The 16,125-nt window shown below is 38.1% G+C and overlaps 3 protein-coding genes across 4 annotated transcripts; all 3 read right to left on the bottom strand.

Annotated features, from left to right (window-relative positions):
• Nucleotides 1-108: 108 nt before the first annotated feature.
• LOC132698329 (probable ATP-dependent RNA helicase DHX35) lies at nt 109-12,444 on the bottom strand. The gene is made up of 9 exons (XM_060664328.1): nt 12,016-12,444; nt 11,690-11,959; nt 6,495-6,665; nt 6,015-6,155; nt 4,111-4,588; nt 2,702-2,843; nt 1,664-2,256; nt 887-1,040; nt 109-829 (listed from the first exon to the last, which is right to left on the bottom strand). Exons 2-9 carry the CDS (start codon nt 11,939-11,941, stop codon nt 697-699), a joined length of 2,064 nt encoding a protein of 687 aa, XP_060520311.1. The 5' UTR covers nt 11,942-11,959; nt 12,016-12,444; the 3' UTR covers nt 109-696.
• On the bottom strand, nt 7,308-11,831 carry LOC132698332 (ceramide phosphoethanolamine synthase). Of its 2 annotated transcripts, XM_060664332.1 has the most exons (3): nt 11,690-11,825; nt 11,447-11,622; nt 7,308-9,928 (listed from the first exon to the last, which is right to left on the bottom strand). In XM_060664332.1, the coding sequence occupies exon 3, from the start codon at nt 9,812-9,814 to the stop codon at nt 8,834-8,836; it is 981 nt and encodes a 326-aa protein (XP_060520315.1). In that variant the 5' UTR covers nt 9,815-9,928; nt 11,447-11,622; nt 11,690-11,825; the 3' UTR covers nt 7,308-8,833. The 2 variants fall into 2 exon arrangements, with proteins under 2 accessions (XP_060520315.1, XP_060520314.1); XM_060664331.1 differs by lacking the exon at nt 11,447-11,622 and having other exon boundaries at nt 11,690-11,831.
• Nucleotides 12,445-12,774: 330 nt separating the features above from the next.
• LOC132697943 (WD repeat-containing protein CG11141) lies at nt 12,775-15,979 on the bottom strand. The gene is made up of 6 exons (XM_060663724.1): nt 15,706-15,979; nt 15,364-15,648; nt 15,147-15,307; nt 14,960-15,095; nt 13,399-14,233; nt 12,775-13,027 (listed from the first exon to the last, which is right to left on the bottom strand). Exons 1-6 carry the CDS (start codon nt 15,928-15,930, stop codon nt 12,906-12,908), a joined length of 1,764 nt encoding a protein of 587 aa, XP_060519707.1. The 5' UTR covers nt 15,931-15,979; the 3' UTR covers nt 12,775-12,905.
• Nucleotides 15,980-16,125: the final 146 nt, after the last annotated feature.

Here is a 16,125-nt window from a genome sequence, read left to right as displayed (position 1 = left end):
CGACTATTTAGGTTGGGGCTAAGAGCGGTAAACACAATAGGTTGCTATTTACAAATCTAGAACTTAACAGAAACTTTATAAAGAAACGACGCAGGATGAATCCAAAAGATTTGTAAATAGGTTGCCTTAAGCGCCGAGTAAAGGGTAAAGGAAACGGCAAGTACAGGCAGAATTAATTTTATGAATTCCATGCAGTTAAAGAACTTAAATCTATGTGGAGTGCTTGGGCATGCGGCATTTTAATATTACCAAATCATACGAGCAACATTAGAAACCTCGTTAAAAGAAATTTTAATAAAGGCTCAAATTGACATTTCAAATACATTAACCATAAGGCATTTTAGTAATAAAATGCTATGTTTATCTTATCTAAAACCTGTCTTGTTGTATTTTCAAACAATATTACGTCTGTATTACGTTTTCTATTAAAGTCCATCCGTTTAATTAAAAGTACTAAAAAGCACAGCGCTATAGATATTAAAAGGCACTGAAAAAAAATGGCGTCGATAGGCGTTTTCGAAATTGGGTCGACGAGTGACGTCAGCCGGTAATACCTGCCCGGACTGAGTTGAAGGGAAGCGTAAAGTAACTTATAATGTTTAGAGATCATAGGTCACAAGTGATCTTTCTTACTTTTAACACGACGTGGGTGACTGTGTCATCGAAACAACTCTGCAACTGAATTTATTGCCTCATTTACAAATCGTATACACTACCAGTCGTTTTGTAATAAAAGTGGGGCGCAAGCTCCAGAAGCCAGTCTCTTTGGATGGCTGTAACATCTTTCATGTACAGTTTAGCACTGTGAACGACCTCGCAGAAGATAACCCTAAAGCGATTACGGGTGAAAGAAACCTGCAGGCTCAACCTCCGGGAATGGACTCACCACTGAGGTTGTTCCACGGTGTAAAGCACGCTCTGGGGGTGGACGTACAAGTCGACGTCGCCACGGACAGTCTTGTAGACCCCGCTGTTGTGTAAATACGCGGCGTTAGGGAACAGCCCCGCCACCAGACATTTTCGTATAGTCTCGGTCGACTCTGAAACACATGCGCTAAAAAACCGAGACCAACACGACTTCTACAATAAGGCGAAGAAACGACGGACTCTAAACAATGGCTGAGTCACCACGAAAAGGAACGGTCGCCTTTAACGTTATATGTTCCTTAATATGTTTTGAATGACTTAAAAACACTTCGTTTGATCAAAAGTAAATTTAATTTATTAATTATTTAACTCAGTTCTAAATAAAATAATCTTTGCTTATTTAAGCCTAAATTTTGTCACAGAGACAGCCATTCGGTAAAAATGTAAAAATTAGGATTTAACGGCAAAAATCAAATATCTTTTAGTAATTTTAAGGATGTCCGGAAAAATTTCCGGCATGAACAAAAGCTCACCGAAATACTTGCTTAAATTACCAAAATCGATATAAACCTATTAGAAAAAATGAAATGAATGAAATACCATATCATCATATCATAAAATAAAATTTTAAAAATATCTATGCATGACCATTTTTACATATTCTACATATTTGTAGTCACTCATATTTAATGTTACGAACGTAATGCAACCACAGATATCGCTTCCTTAATGTGATGACTCATTTGTGAGGTAGGAGGTGTTGACAAGATCCGTTTTCGAGGTTAAGTGGACTCACTGCTCGATACTATCGGGATTCCATAATTGCAGAGCGTCTTCTCAAGATTACGCCTGATTTCGTATACACGTTTCATGCTTCTGTGGCTTATGAAATTCGTCTGACAGAACGCCTGCGATCGTTCGCTCTCCACGTAGCCGTTGAAGACGTTCAGGTAAGTGATGAGGTCTCCTTCCTCCACCTCGAACAATCTACGCTGCACACGAGCTTTAACGATACCGGTGCCCGTGGTCGGTTTGGCAAAAACCGACTCCACTTGCAGCATCGCAAGTATCGTGAGAATTTCCTCGGAACAACCCCATTCGCCCGAAACGAGCAGCGCTTTCGAATAGGGCGGGTCGAGGGCGAATTCGGCCATGTTAAACCCGAGCGGTTTCGTCAATTCGGAGCGGATGTCGATCGCGTCGACGGCGTAAAGTATTTCCAACGCGCTGCGCAGATTTTCCAGAGGCGGCGGGCTCGGAAATTTAAATTTTATGAGGTTCCTTATGCCCATCGCTTTGAGTTGGAGGACCGCGTAGGTCAGGTTGGTGCGGACCGTTTCGGGCGGCGTGCTATCCGGCAACTTTTTAGCGAATTCTTCGGTATATAACCTTGAAAAATAAAAAGCCGCACGCTAAGCCTATTCAGGTATGCGCAGAGCTGAGCGCGCAAGTCGAAGTGTCGGATCATTTCGTAAACTTTGTAACATAAACATAATTATTTTGTTTTGAACTTCAATTTCCTTTCCTTTATTTAAAAAAAAAAAATTAAAATTTTTCGTGACCGCCTAAGAAGGTGACAAAACCGCAAATTTCTACAAAATGCATTTTGCATAAACCACTCATCAGAAAAACTGATAACAGAGCCACTATTATATGTTTTATTGTCGCCTATGCGGGTTGAATGAGCTGGTTACAGGTTTAACGATAATATATAAATATTATGAAATACTTTCTTACGACCACGTTTGTTTACTGGTTGTTTACCATCGGAGAATAAATTTGCGAATATATTTCATATGTCCTTGTTTAAAGCTTTCATTGCTAGGTTGCTTACCTGTAAACGCGACCGGGCTTCTCGCGCCCCGCCCTACCAGCCCTTTGATCCGCCGACGACTTGCTGACGGGTAACACAACAAGGGCGTCGGTGTGCGTTCTCGTGTGGTACCACTTCATCTTGACGAAGCCGCAATCGATAACTGCAACGCGACAGATCCGGTCAAAAACATCGCAGGGAAGCTACAAAAAGTAATTTTGAGTGGTAGGAAATGAGTTTTCTACAACGTGTTCCAACTAAAACCTCCCATATATATTCTTCTACATAACTAATTACACCTTTCTTATGAACTTAAATCCAAATAACTTTTAAGAACAAATTATTTTCCATGAAATTTGAATTAATTTTAGGTTATATACAAAGGCTAGTTTTTCGTAACCTTATACCTATCAAATAATTCAACGTTGTCAAATGATCGGTACACGTCCGCTCCAAATATTCTTTGCAAAACATATTCAGTCATCCACCTTCAATTAAGTAGTAGCAAGGAACAATATAAGAATAGTAATACATTTGTCATTTGCTAATCACCATTAAATTCAATTGATGATGTAGATTATACCAAATATGTTTTACAAATATTGCATGACAGCTATTGTTGTTTTTCCTTGGTCCTGGCACTACTTAAGTAAAATGCCCTATAATTATTGTATTGAATTAATTATAACAGCTGCAGATAATGAATACATACAACTTATAAAATTCAAGTTTTAGAACATGATGTCTATAACCTCAATATTAGATACAAAAATACCGGTTCCCAAGCATTCATTGACATTGTACGAGCCTTCAATGGGAATAGTAAACTCCATTAATAGAAAAATCTTAAATATTGGAAGACATCTTTTTAAGGCACCCAGTGAAAAAGTTTCAAAACATTTGCAAAATGTGATTTAAAAATAACTTTCAGAACTAACAACACAATAGGAAAATTTTTAAAAAACAAGAAAACGAAATGTTCAAAATCTTCAAAATCAGGTGTCTACAGGTTGAAATGCGGATCTTGTTCTAAAATGTATATTGGACAAACGGGTAGACCCTTCAAAAAAAGCATTAACGAACATAAAAGAGCGTTTAAAAACAATAGTCACAGAAAAACACATTTTTGACGACAATTTTGATATTTTACATGCAGCCCCAAAAAGTAGAAAATTAAATTTATCGCTTAACGATTAATTAGATTCAAATACCTCTTCATTTCTCACAACATTGTCATTTTTCGGTATATATAGTAGCAGGTAGTTCGTGAATATTACATTTGATAAAGACACGGTCGGTGTTGTCATATCATAATATATAATTTCGTGAAAATCCAAACTTTTAGTTCTTATTTATTTTGATAAATGGATTTTCATAAAGTAAAGGCCACCTTAATTCAATTTTCGGATTGATATTCCGGGAGAACTGACCGTGAACGATTCCGGGTATGGTAACCGACGTTTCGGCGATATTGGTCGCGACGACGAGCTTCCGGAAGTTACCCGGAGGGCGCTTGAACGCGGCGAGCTGCTGGTGATGCGAGAGCGACCCGTGCATCGGCACCACGTACATGTTTTGTTTTTTTCCCGATCGTTCGATGGCGGTGGCGTGTTCGTTTAGGAGGCGGACCGCGCGCTCGACCTCCTCTTGACCGGTCAAAAAGACGAGCACGTCACCCGGTTGTCCGGAAGCGTTAATTTTCACGGTCAAGTCGACGGCCGCCTGCACGTAACAGGGCACCGGTTCCGCGGCGTAGAAGATTTCTACGGGGTGTTGCCGCCCCTCGACCGATAAGATAGTCGCCGTGTCGCGCTTGCGATCGTCGCCGACGTTGTTGTTGAAAAACCGTTGGAGGTGGGTCGCGTCGAGGGTGGCCGACGCGACGATCAGTCGCAGTTCGGGTCTTTTCTGCAGAAACAAAAAATATCTGGCTTATGCTGCCGGATGTAGCCATTTATGGTCGTTATCGTATTGTACCACCAAAAACATTGTACATTTATTACGTTGACGTTTTAAGTATTTTACAGTACCTTAACCGCAGACCTTCGAACGACCGTGGTACAACCCATCTCAACAGATGCTTATTCTGCATTTAGGAGGTCTTGCCTGAGATGGACCGTAACGGACATTTGTAGACACTCGAAATATTTATTTGAAACGTAAATGGACCGTTTTAAATTTGATTAAGCATTGATGCTGCGGAGTATTTTCGAATAAGTAGAAGCGTTTACTTTAACATCAGGTGATATGTATCGTTCTTAAGTGTTTAATCTAAATTGCAATATGTTCGTATATATTACGGAGGTACTTGAAATGTAATGAACGTAATAAATTACTTGCAACTGAAAAATTTAGACAACGACGCCGTAAAAAAAGGATGCTGTGATAACGGTAACAAGTGTGTACTAGACGTTTCGCCTTCACATGGAAAACGCATAATAAGTCTTCATGCTGGGTACAAAAATGGCTGAGTGTAAGATGTCTTATTTTTGTCTGCAAAAAACGACAAAGACGCAATTGTGAAAATAAACTGTTGCCAAAATTATCGCCAAACATCGATATTGTGTTGGGTAATGCCTCGTATCATTCAGTCCAAATTAGAAAAATTCCAAACACTTCTTGAAAAAAGAAGAAATTAAAAAATTTCTATACGAAAATCATTTATATTTTGAAAAAATCAACTTCTGGACTTATTATCATTGTATATTTAACCCGACTGAGATGATATTGAGATGGTAAGAAATAACAGTGCACGAAAATTTAGTTTTTTTCGGCAAGAGGTAGCTAAAATATCAGTACAAAGCTGGCCCAACTGTGAAAAACCAGTAATAATTGCAGACAATATTTATAGAGAACGATTAGTGGCGGAGTTAACCATTGAACTAGGTGCTATCAAATAAAGAATATAGATACAGTTCGTTAGCTGGACTCTATCGTCATTTGATTACGATACAGGGTGTTTCAAATACAAAGGGTACCTGCATCGCTCTATCTCTCACCATATCTATAAAAATATCATGGGATTTTCTTAAAAACAAAGTCTTAACTTTTTATATCATTATTACAATTTTTAGTTGATTTATGGTGAATAGACCGAAATAATTAAAATGACTTGGAGTGATTTATTGGGCATTATTAAACTCTATTCCGGAACCAAAAATTTATAACAATAGGCAAAACCCATAAATTGAAACAAAAAAGATAATCACCAAATTTGGGTAGTCACCTGCTAAAGGCGCGAACTTTTAGTAAAAATTTAAGAAAAATTACCTAACATTTATACGTAATTTATCTGCGGCGCTGAAGATGTTTTTATTAAAAACGTTTAACGTACTCGCGATATTTTCTTCATCAGTCCCATCAGGACGTCAGTGTAGAGGCTACGCTCGTGGACCTCATCCAGCATGATGGCCGAGTAGTTCTTCAACAGCGGATCGGACATCAGTTCACGCAGCAGTATCCCCTCCGTCATGTACTGCACCAGGGTAACGTAATAAAGTAAGGAAAAAGAACGACTTTTTGCGGGATGAGTGATAGAAAGGGAAGAGAGTGTTAATCTTATAGGTACAATCCATCTGACATTGAAACTGATACTGTTTTTTTCAAATATTAGAGTTAATCTTACTTTTTTTTTCTTTTTTCTGCTTTCATTACGGAGCTTGTAATTTCAATTTTTATTTTTTGTGTTTGTATTGAAAGACCATTTAATAGTACTTTAAGTTAATTTTATTGCGCATTCAAATATTATACCATGATTGCAGGCCCTTGGAAAAATGTTTTTTTTTTCTGGAAAGAACAACCGGTATCGCCTTACTTTTATTTTGGGCTTGTTCGTGCACGCGTCGAACCTCACGGCGTACCCCACCGTGTCACCCTGCACCAATGAACTCGTCTCGTCGGCCACCCGGTTTGCCAGCGAGATCGCGGCGACTCTGCGCGGCTCGCACACTCCGATCTGGCCCGGCCATTCGGCCTCTATCATATACTAAAAGAAATACAGCTAGCGATAATCTCTCTTAATAAACGAACGAATATGCATTTAGCATAAATACTTTACTCCCTACAGGAAAGACCTAAGTAAAAAAAATATACAAGAAGCAACCGTAGAACCTTGCGAGTTCATCAAGAGAATTCGAATAACTCCACAAAAACTGGCATTGTTTAATAGAAAATTTAAATATTATTGTTATGTAAGCAATTATTATTATTATTATTATGAAAAATCCCAAAGAACAATTTGTTTTTAAACCACTATTTCAACGTAACGTTTACCCAGAAATTGATTTTACAGAACACAATATAATTAATATATTAATAGATTTTAAATCCCCATTTATCTCGTTTCTGAGAGGCGACACAACCGTAGCAACCAGTGTGTACGATTTGAACTTTTCTACTTTTTACAGTCCGTTGGGATTCGGTTTTGCGACTCGTGCATAGAAAAATCAATCGCAATCGCTTATTAAACCCCCGTTCCCCTCGTGCCAAAATAATTTTTTGACTAAAGTATCGTTTTTTAAACTTGTTGCATAAGTTGATAAGTTTTGGTAAGTAAAAAAATGATCAAATATATTTTGCTTGAAACAAAAACGCTACTATATATTAAAACAATTTATTGAATATCACCTTACAACTAAATTAAAAAAACCCGTTTGTTAATAAACAAAATTCGCCACCTTAAACATCCAGTATAAAAGCTAAGTACTGACTCAATTACGTCTATGCATATTTTGTCGTGAATATTTTTTCAGTCATACAGTGGTCGTTTCTAAAAACTAAAACTACCGCACTCGAATGAATAATAAAATAATGTAGATACCAACAGCCGAGGTTAAATTCAACTTGTCTTTTTACGTCGTTGTCTCGCCGAACAAAAGTATACGCGAAATATATAAAAACTTAAAATTACGACCAATCCGTGGGGAAAAAAAATGACTAGAAAATCGATCAGAAAAAAGTCACCATCATGATAAATAGTCGGTTCGAAATAATCCTTATTCCTTATCGCCAAGTTTTATTGTCTACTACAAAGACATTAAATCATAGCCTGCTACGATTTTTTTAGAAGTAACGAACGAAAGCCTTTCATGATTTATGTATTGTTATGAATTTATTGCCTCCGATTTGATAGCTATAAATCACTCGTGTACGATTTGCAACCAGTGTCGCCCAGCAACCAATTTATGACATCATTATTACGTAGATCAATAATTTTTGGTAATAAAATGTATATTCGGTCCAACACTATACAAAAATCGCTTAGTTAAACTGACTTTATGCAATGTGACATAACAAAATTATTTTCATGTATACAGGGTATGCCATATTTGTATATTTGGATTCTACCTTAAACTCCAAATATATTTTGTATACTGTTATGCTATCCGAGATATTTGCAATTTTGTTTGTGTTCATTATACATATGTTGTTTTGAATAGAATAAATTTAATTGGAAAATGCTAGTAATGTATGAAAATTACAAATCACTATTGGGATACCCTGTATAAACAAAAGTTTTGTTGTAAATGTAAATATAAGAACATATTAGATAACTTAAAGGCCGTAAATAGGGTGCAATTGCACACACCTTAAATGAGAATTTTGTTCAGAATGGAAAGAAAGATCTTAAACGCAAGCACATATATTTCGCAGACGGCAGTGTACTTTTTTAAACAGCGATATCAGCACACTTGACCCATTTTTAATAATGTTATTATGCTTATAATTATTCAACGATAGTATATCGCTAAAACTGGTGATAAATCCTCTTTACTTTACTCTCTAAGCGGCCACTTACGTAATGTCAGCGGCCATGTTGAACGCCGACGACTTATTTGTTAAAAACCATGTTCGAAATGATGACATGACATGACATCACAAGGCGGTTTCGGTTAACATATTTAAAAGGTTCTGGGTGAACGTTAACTTCCTTGTTTCCATAGAAATTTTTTTTTTCAAGAAAAAGGTAGGTAGACTTCCTCAAATTTAAAATGTACGCAAGGGGATAAGAGCCCACCCGAAAATTTTAGAACGAACAGTTTGGTCGATTCTGTGACAAATCCGTGTAGAGGCTGCCGCAAAAGCACGACTCGTTCCCATGAGCGATGAAAAATACGAATCTAACTCGGGATCAAATCTCTTTGCTGCCGAACCCTACCGGACGGTGCTGAGTACGTAGGCTTTCGCGTGCACGTAGTGCGCTTCCGTGACGCATATGACGCACAGAAGAACCGCGTAGCCGACATACTGTACGTGACACAGGAACTCCCAGAGCTTATCGCAGAAGATCGCGAGTAAAGCGCAGTGCAACATGTTGTGGACGTTGAACATTCGCCAGAGAAACGACACGGCGAAGAAAACGGTGCTCTCGAATACGGCGTCGCGCCTCGGACGTCCTGGTGCGTCACCCGTCTCCAGCAAGTTCTGATACAGGGCAATGTAGCGGTTCCAGGCGATAGAACTGATGACCAGCTGCGACGTGAAACAGCCGAGCTTCGTGACGACATTTTGGGGTCTCGGTTTGACATCGGTCGACGGTAATTGAACGTAACCGCGCCTAGGAGGGTTATTGCGCAGATACCACAGCATACCCACGAGGAGGGCGGCGCAACCGATCGCGTCGCAGATGCCGTCCACGTAATAACCGACGGTGCCGACGTCGGAATGCTCCCCTTTGACGTGTTTGCGCTTGCGCGCCACGTAACCGTCGAGGTCGTCGAGGCAAGTGCGGAGCTCGAAAAGGACGACGCCGACACGTCGAGAGGCCAGACGATCACCGGCGACGCACCACGCGCTCGCGACGGCCACTCCGATATGGAAGCAACTGATCGCGTTGGGAGTGATGAACCGAACGGCCGATACTTGGAAAACGTCGTCGAAGAGGGTGACGAATGGCGCGAACACGTATAAGTTGGTATGGTCGAGGAGGACGGCCTTGACGGTGACGTCGCAGAGGGGATTGACGTCGCAACCGATCCACGAGACGTACCCGTACGACGAACCGTTGATGGCGTCGCCGACTGGATAATTTTTAATGCGAAAGAACAGGTTGTAGTCCATGAAGGCGTAGTAGAGGAGCAGCAGCACGAGCAGCGTCACGAGGCCCTTGCTGACGCGGGATGAGGGTCCTACCATTTTTTTCGGGGGGAAGAGTGGTACGGGGGCGAAACTTCGGTGGTCTTAGTTTGACTGGCGCGCCTTAGTGATAGAGAGCAGGGTTTAATGGGTCTGGCGCGTTCGGTTCATCCTCTGGAAGAGAAAGAAGAACACGAATGGGTTTCGAGAAAAGCTATGAACCTGATCCTGGGGGAGGGGCTAAAAATATGTTCAACATTTGTTTTTGAAAGATGATGCGTCACTATATCATAGTAAAAAAGATATTTTATATTACAAAACATAACTTAAAATTAGTTTAGTCGTTATTAGCCGAGGAGCAAGTCCCTATCCAAAATTAGTACACCGAGTTTCACACAACCATAACATTTCACAAATTCCAAGGATTTCACCATTTTTTATATGTGGAAAATTTTTGAATTCCGTCCTAATTAAATACTATTAAAATAAAAAATAAAAACACTTAAAATCTCTTTTTAAAAAGTGAGAAAGAGTAATGTTATGGTCAGTGTGAAATTAATAAATACGAATTTTATAAATTCCATAAACTTTCAAATATTACATTAATTAAAGGGTATGTTTAACACGTTTAGTTCAAAATTTCGAAAAATTCTTAATATAGGATGAAAAAAATTGCAATTATAGCGGAAATATCTTATTTTAAATGAAAACCACCTATTTTTAATGACTTCATGAAACATCTCATCATCAATAAAATTCATGTTATTTAATTAATAGAAAGTGCTCAACTCTAAAAAAAATGTTAGCAATACGTTATGATATCACAAAGATTTCGCGGATTACACAGATAACAATTCAGTATCAACATTCGTATGGCAACCTATTTTTTATTTTATTTAATTTATATAAAATAAATGAAAAATGTATAAAACGCAAGAATAAAAAATAATTTGTGGATATGTGATTGAGAAAACATATAATTTTTGCTACACACGTTAGGGATTTTTAGTCTTCAAGTTCGTCTAAACCAGTCAGTCACAGTCTCAAGGTATCTATTTTTTTGTTTTAAACAATATTTAAAAAGGAATATTTGTTTTTTTTTCCAATAATAGGTATATGTATACACAAAAACATTGCTTCTAACAGTTAATAAGCAACTCAAATTAGTATAGGTTGACTTGGAAAATTGGAACTTCTTGCCCTTTCCAGCACGGTTTGAGAAATGGAAACCAAATCAAAGCTGTTATGGGCACAGTAAACCTGCGACTGCCGCTCAAAACAAATCTAAATTGTGGGTAGTCAAACTTTCATTTATTTTTTTAAAACTTTTGCAAAAACCGCTAACCTAAAATCGACCTTCAAATTAGCGACATGCGTATATGCGTTTTGTTGATTACTTGAGTGTTTAAGAGAACCCCATCACGACTAATCAAACAGAAGCTAGGCTTTTCGTTGATTAATATTTTACGCTACAATCACAAAAAAAAATAGTGTTACATTCCACTGTGGGATCAAAACACATTCCAAAAAGTATTTCTGCTTTAGTACTCAAAAAAGTACGAAATAAATTAGTTTAATTGTTTCCGCACATGTACCAAGGAATTCATGTTTTCATCCCAATACAAAATTATTTAAAAACTTAGAGTAGATAGAGCAGAATACAAAACCCAACCCAAAAATAATACAAATTACATCCAAGAAGATGCGTCTCGACGAATTATGATATAGGCTGCAGGTTGTTTTCACTAACGCACTCGAAAAAACGGCACTGAACTGATTCAATCAGCGTAGGTAATATCAATTCCTAGTCACATCTTTAGATAAATTTTGTGTACATACATCGGCAGCCTGATTAAATCGGGAAGCAGCTTAATCACCATGCAGATCAAGATAAAACCAATTATCAAACAATACAAAATCAATAAACCAACATACCTGCGGTATTTGAGTGCTCTTGCCGCAACCTGTTTCGCCGACCAATACCAACGTCTGGTACTTTTCTAACAAGTACAGTATGTGGTTTCTGTTATTAAATATGGGCAGACTTTGACGCTGGGTCTGTAGAGAGCGTGATATATTCCTATTAAAAATAAAATCTGTCGTTTCGACTGACGAGGAAGCCGTGTCCCGATCAAGGAAGCTCAAAGTCTCGGAAGGTTTTACAAACCTCGGCCTCGAATCACTCATTACGTCGCCTATGTGAACCTAAAAAGTCGTGGTGTAAAAAACAATGCTCATTTAACTCGGCAAATCGGGCTCACCTAATTTCGATAATTGTTCAGACCTTCATTTCAACATGGTTGCACCCATGTCGCAAATAAATCATAGATAATAGGACCGTGTTCATTTCATACAAACAGATAAAAACGCATTGTTTACAACGCGTTCACATAACCTTTGCCATGTACATGTTCCATAAATCGGTAGACATATTGGTACAACTGTTCTGTGCTTGGGAATGTGATCTTTATAGGTTTCGGAGAAAATCGACACTGCCGCAGCGTCAGTGCGTCACCAAATTTTGAGACTCTATGCATAAAGTAGTAATTTTTACAATTTTCGAGCCTAATGACATGAATATTGCAGACGATAGTCTATTCGCGACGATTCGATTGCATTTTGTTTTTAGTTTATGAATTGTTAACAGAAACTCCATCTAATTCTATCGCTCCTGTTACACTTTAATCATATAATAACCGCGGTTATTAGTTCTTTTTTTGTTGCAAAAACTTCCGTTTTGAAAATAATTGCAATATAAACTTAAAAATACTTGCTCTGAACTATGATAATGGTAATGGTGCATCAAATATCATGAAGAGCATTTTTGCAATTCGTATACAAAAAGCCCTTAAGGCAGTCTTTAAAGCCGCTTAGTGACTTGCCATAACCTATGTGCACTTACATAATTTAATGCTGAAAATATCATCTTTAAAAAATTGAGTCTGGCGGATCAACGCCACCAAAACTAACCAAAACGCTTTCAGTGGCGTTTTAACTGACCCGAGAGACCGGGCGACTTGCAGAGAGGGGGTGGCGAAAGAAAACACCGATTCAAATAAAATCAAATTTATAAAGGAGATTGAACGAAAACGAAAAACACAGTGACAAGCGTCAGAATCGACACTGTAATGACTAGTTCCTTATTCGATTATTAGACAATTTCCCAGTCGCTTAAAGTGTCCCCACTACCCGAGGAAGCTTTTCTGGTTTTCGCGTCGTCTGACTGAATCAATCGCAGATTTTGTAAATTCCATTCGAAGGGTATGTTAACAACTATAAAACGTATTACATTATCGTCCTGATCAAGTGAGCAGCTGTTTGGGGACATTTTATTATGGGCCAGTTAATTGCATTAGGCAACTATTTTTAGTTTTTTCAGTATTATTCATAATATCCAAATTTCTTTGTTTTTAACGCAAAAATGTTCTGGTTTACAGTATAATTTACATGCGATGACAAAGAGTTCCCAGTTTATACGGGAATGTGTTTTCACATTAAAAAAAAGTATTTTGTCTGTATAAAGTCATTTTAAACTATAATTCACTTTTGTAAAAGTTTTCCTTCGAGTATTAAGAGTTAGTATTAGTCATTCCTAGTTTTTATTAGCACTTACATGCTTATATTAAATTGTTATCTAAATTTACCTGGTGCATTAAGGCGCTGTTGTTCAAGCCCATTTTGGCCATCTGTACCGCCCGTTAAACCATCCTCAGTACTAGTAAAGTAGTTTGTATTGGCGACTCGCGTTTTACCGACGCTTCGTGTCACCTCTGGAGTTTTGGTTTCTAAAACGTTAGACGCCTCTGACACTTCATCCTTTCTCTCGGGTGGATTGGTCGGCAGACTGATCTTATCCAAATTTAAAATATCCGACAGGATTTTCTCCTTGTATTCAATATCATTGATGATCGACTCGGGGCTTCTCAGATCGGGCAACACGCCAACTGTACTCAAATTCATAATAGTGGGCGTCACATAGCTTGCATCCCTTTCGTCTGAGCTTAAGCTCGTCGCGCTATCACTCATTACATCTTTTGTTACCGCTTTGACTTTTTTAACGCGTTTAAATCGAATCGCGTCCTCGAATTCTTTGCTTCCGATACCGTCGAATTTATTGGATACGCTTTGGCTTTCGACCGCCTCCTCTGCTCTAATCACCTCTTTCGACTGAGGGGCGCCAAACGTGCGCTCATCTGCGCCGCCATCTGGTCGGAACGAAACTCTGATCAGACTGCGGTCGCCTTCGAGGATAAAGATCTCGTCTTCACTTACGGCCACGTCCAGCGCCCCCCTTAACCGACTCACGGTAGAGATTAACGTCATTTTCTCGGGATCCAAAATATAAATGACGTCGGCGCCATACGTGACCAAAAATCTACCGCAAAACACGGCGACTTTGCCAAAGGAAGGTTCGATATGTGGCTTCGATCTCGACGGATTGAGTAACTCGACCGTCGGCCACTCTTTCGTGAGTGGGTCCTGAAAATACACGCTCAATACAGAAGGGTTTGGCTAATCGCCAATCAAAAGGTAACAGACAAGTCCCACATAAAATGCCTAAAAACACAGGCTAAATTCATTCATCAGGAATTAAGTTTTACAATGTGGAGGAGACAGAAATGTGTGAACATTTTGTTTCTTTTGTTGAATTGGTAACTTGATATTTAAATTATTACTGTTAACTTGCCTGGTATAGACTACATATTATGATTTTTTAAAATCCCAAAAAAACTAAATTCAACATTATATTTTCAATATCAAATAAGAACTACCATTATTCTCAACTAAGACATAATCTTCCAGCACTCCTAGTTTCAATTTTAATTGCATTATAAAGCTCTACATTATTTTTAATGAAAAAAAAAAAAAAAAACAGAAATAAATGTAAAACGCGGAAAAAACAGAACAAGGCACTAGATATCAAATTATGATGTAATAGAGTGATCCCACAGTAGATTAAGAAGCGTAAGGTAACATATATGTTTTGTAAACTATATAACTATTAAGCGAGTTATTAAGTACCAAGTCCACAATACAGATTTTTAACTAAACTAATACCCACTGCTTTTCTAAGATTAATTACAAACAACAACGGGTGCGTTTAAAATGTGAATGTGTTATTGGTGCATAACAATAACTGTTGTGCCGTGTCAGAACTATTGGTTAGGACTTGTCAGGTCTCCTTTGGGTATTGGTTTAACTCACCTTGAAGAGCAAGGTTTTCTGAACGTTGCCGTCGAAGTCAGATACCCATACTCGCAAACCAGGCCTGATGCAATACACATTAATATCTGTGGGCTTGTACCCATAACGATGCATCACACCACCAAACTCACCTAACCTAAAAATAGTTACTTGGTTCCCTTGTAGTTTGCAAGTGGGTGTGTCTCACGTTTTCCTATCTCTTTTACCAACTTGTGTCACAACCCATTTGTCTGATTTATGGCACAGTATGCTACGGAATGTTGTTGATATTAACAATCTCTGCTGGCAGTAACTCAACTGCACAATTTTATATGTCTCATTCAGAATTTCACTCGACTTGCAAACATGCTAAAAGGGAAAGATATTGTTTTGTTTAAGATTTTATGAGATCAAGGCAAGCCCACCATGTAAAAATCGATTTCGGTCAATACGATAAGGCCGTTGTCGTCGCCCGAAAACAATTTCATTCCGTTTTTCGACCATTCAAGGGCTGTTAGTCGAGATTTATGTAGATCACACACTGTGTACCTTTCAATTTGTTTGTCCTTAGGTTTTAAACTCTCGGGCAATGACTTCGGGTGAGATTGGGGTACTTGAAATATAGTTACGGCACCTGATTCGTTGCCACACGCCACCATATAATCCACAGTTGATATAATTTTAACACACGTTATACAGGGATTCAAATCCTTAAAGAGTTTAGGAAATTTAATTTTGGTATTTCACAAGTATAAAAAAAAGCTCACCTCGCAGTATAATTTCTGTAGCTTTTTTAAGTTCCTATCAAACCAGTAAACGATTCCAACATTTGTTCCCAATGCTAAAAATTCTGGAAGAACATCAATACTTGTCAGAGTTATATCCTTAGAAAAAATCCCATTTGTTTTTGTCGGCAATAAATTAAAGAGTTCTGTTAAGGGCGCCCATTCTTTTAAAGTTTTACCCGGAGGGTGGTACTCCGATTTCTTCATTTCTCATGTATTAAGTTATAAAAAAATCTTCCATTCTCCATGGAAAATCGGAAAATAGAATACGAAGAATAGTTTTGGTTTGTTTTAAGACTTTTTTTTTATTATCTTTTTGGGCCAATGTGCGACGATCATTGGGACAATTTATGGAGATCCCATTGTCGTCCACGCTGCTTTAAAAAATAATACATTTATCAA

The sequence above is a fragment of the Cylas formicarius genome, unplaced genomic scaffold (genome assembly GCF_029955315.1).
Source record: "Cylas formicarius isolate icCylForm1 unplaced genomic scaffold, icCylForm1.1 PGA_scaffold_2__14_contigs__length_35257938, whole genome shotgun sequence".
Lineage (NCBI taxonomy): Eukaryota > Metazoa > Arthropoda > Insecta > Coleoptera > Brentidae > Cylas > Cylas formicarius.
This window is presented reverse-complemented; position numbering and strand designations above follow the sequence as displayed.

Coding starts and splice junctions, on each gene's coding strand:
- LOC132698332 (XM_060664331.1), bottom strand. CDS start 9,814: ATGGTAGGACCCTCATCCCGCGTCAGCAAGGGCCTCGTGACGCTGCTC.
- LOC132698329 (XM_060664328.1), bottom strand. CDS start 11,941: ATGAGTGATTCGAGGCCGAGGTTTGTAAAACCTTCCGAGACTTTGAGC. Junction 6,156..6,494: donor CGAACAAGCCCAAAATAAAA/GTAAGGCGATAC, acceptor ACCCTGGTGCAG/TACATGACGGAGGGGATACT. Junction 1,041..1,663: donor AATCCCGATAGTATCGAGCA/GTGAGTCCACTT, acceptor CATGTGTTTCAG/AGTCGACCGAGACTATACGA.
- LOC132697943 (XM_060663724.1), bottom strand. CDS start 15,930: ATGAAGAAATCGGAGTACCACCCTCCGGGTAAAACTTTAAAAGAATGG. Junction 15,649..15,705: donor TACAGAAATTATACTGCGAG/GTGAGCTTTTTT, acceptor AAACTCTTTAAG/GATTTGAATCCCTGTATAAC. Junction 14,234..14,959: donor AGAAAACCTTGCTCTTCAAG/GTGAGTTAAACC, acceptor GTGTATTTTCAG/GACCCACTCACGAAAGAGTG.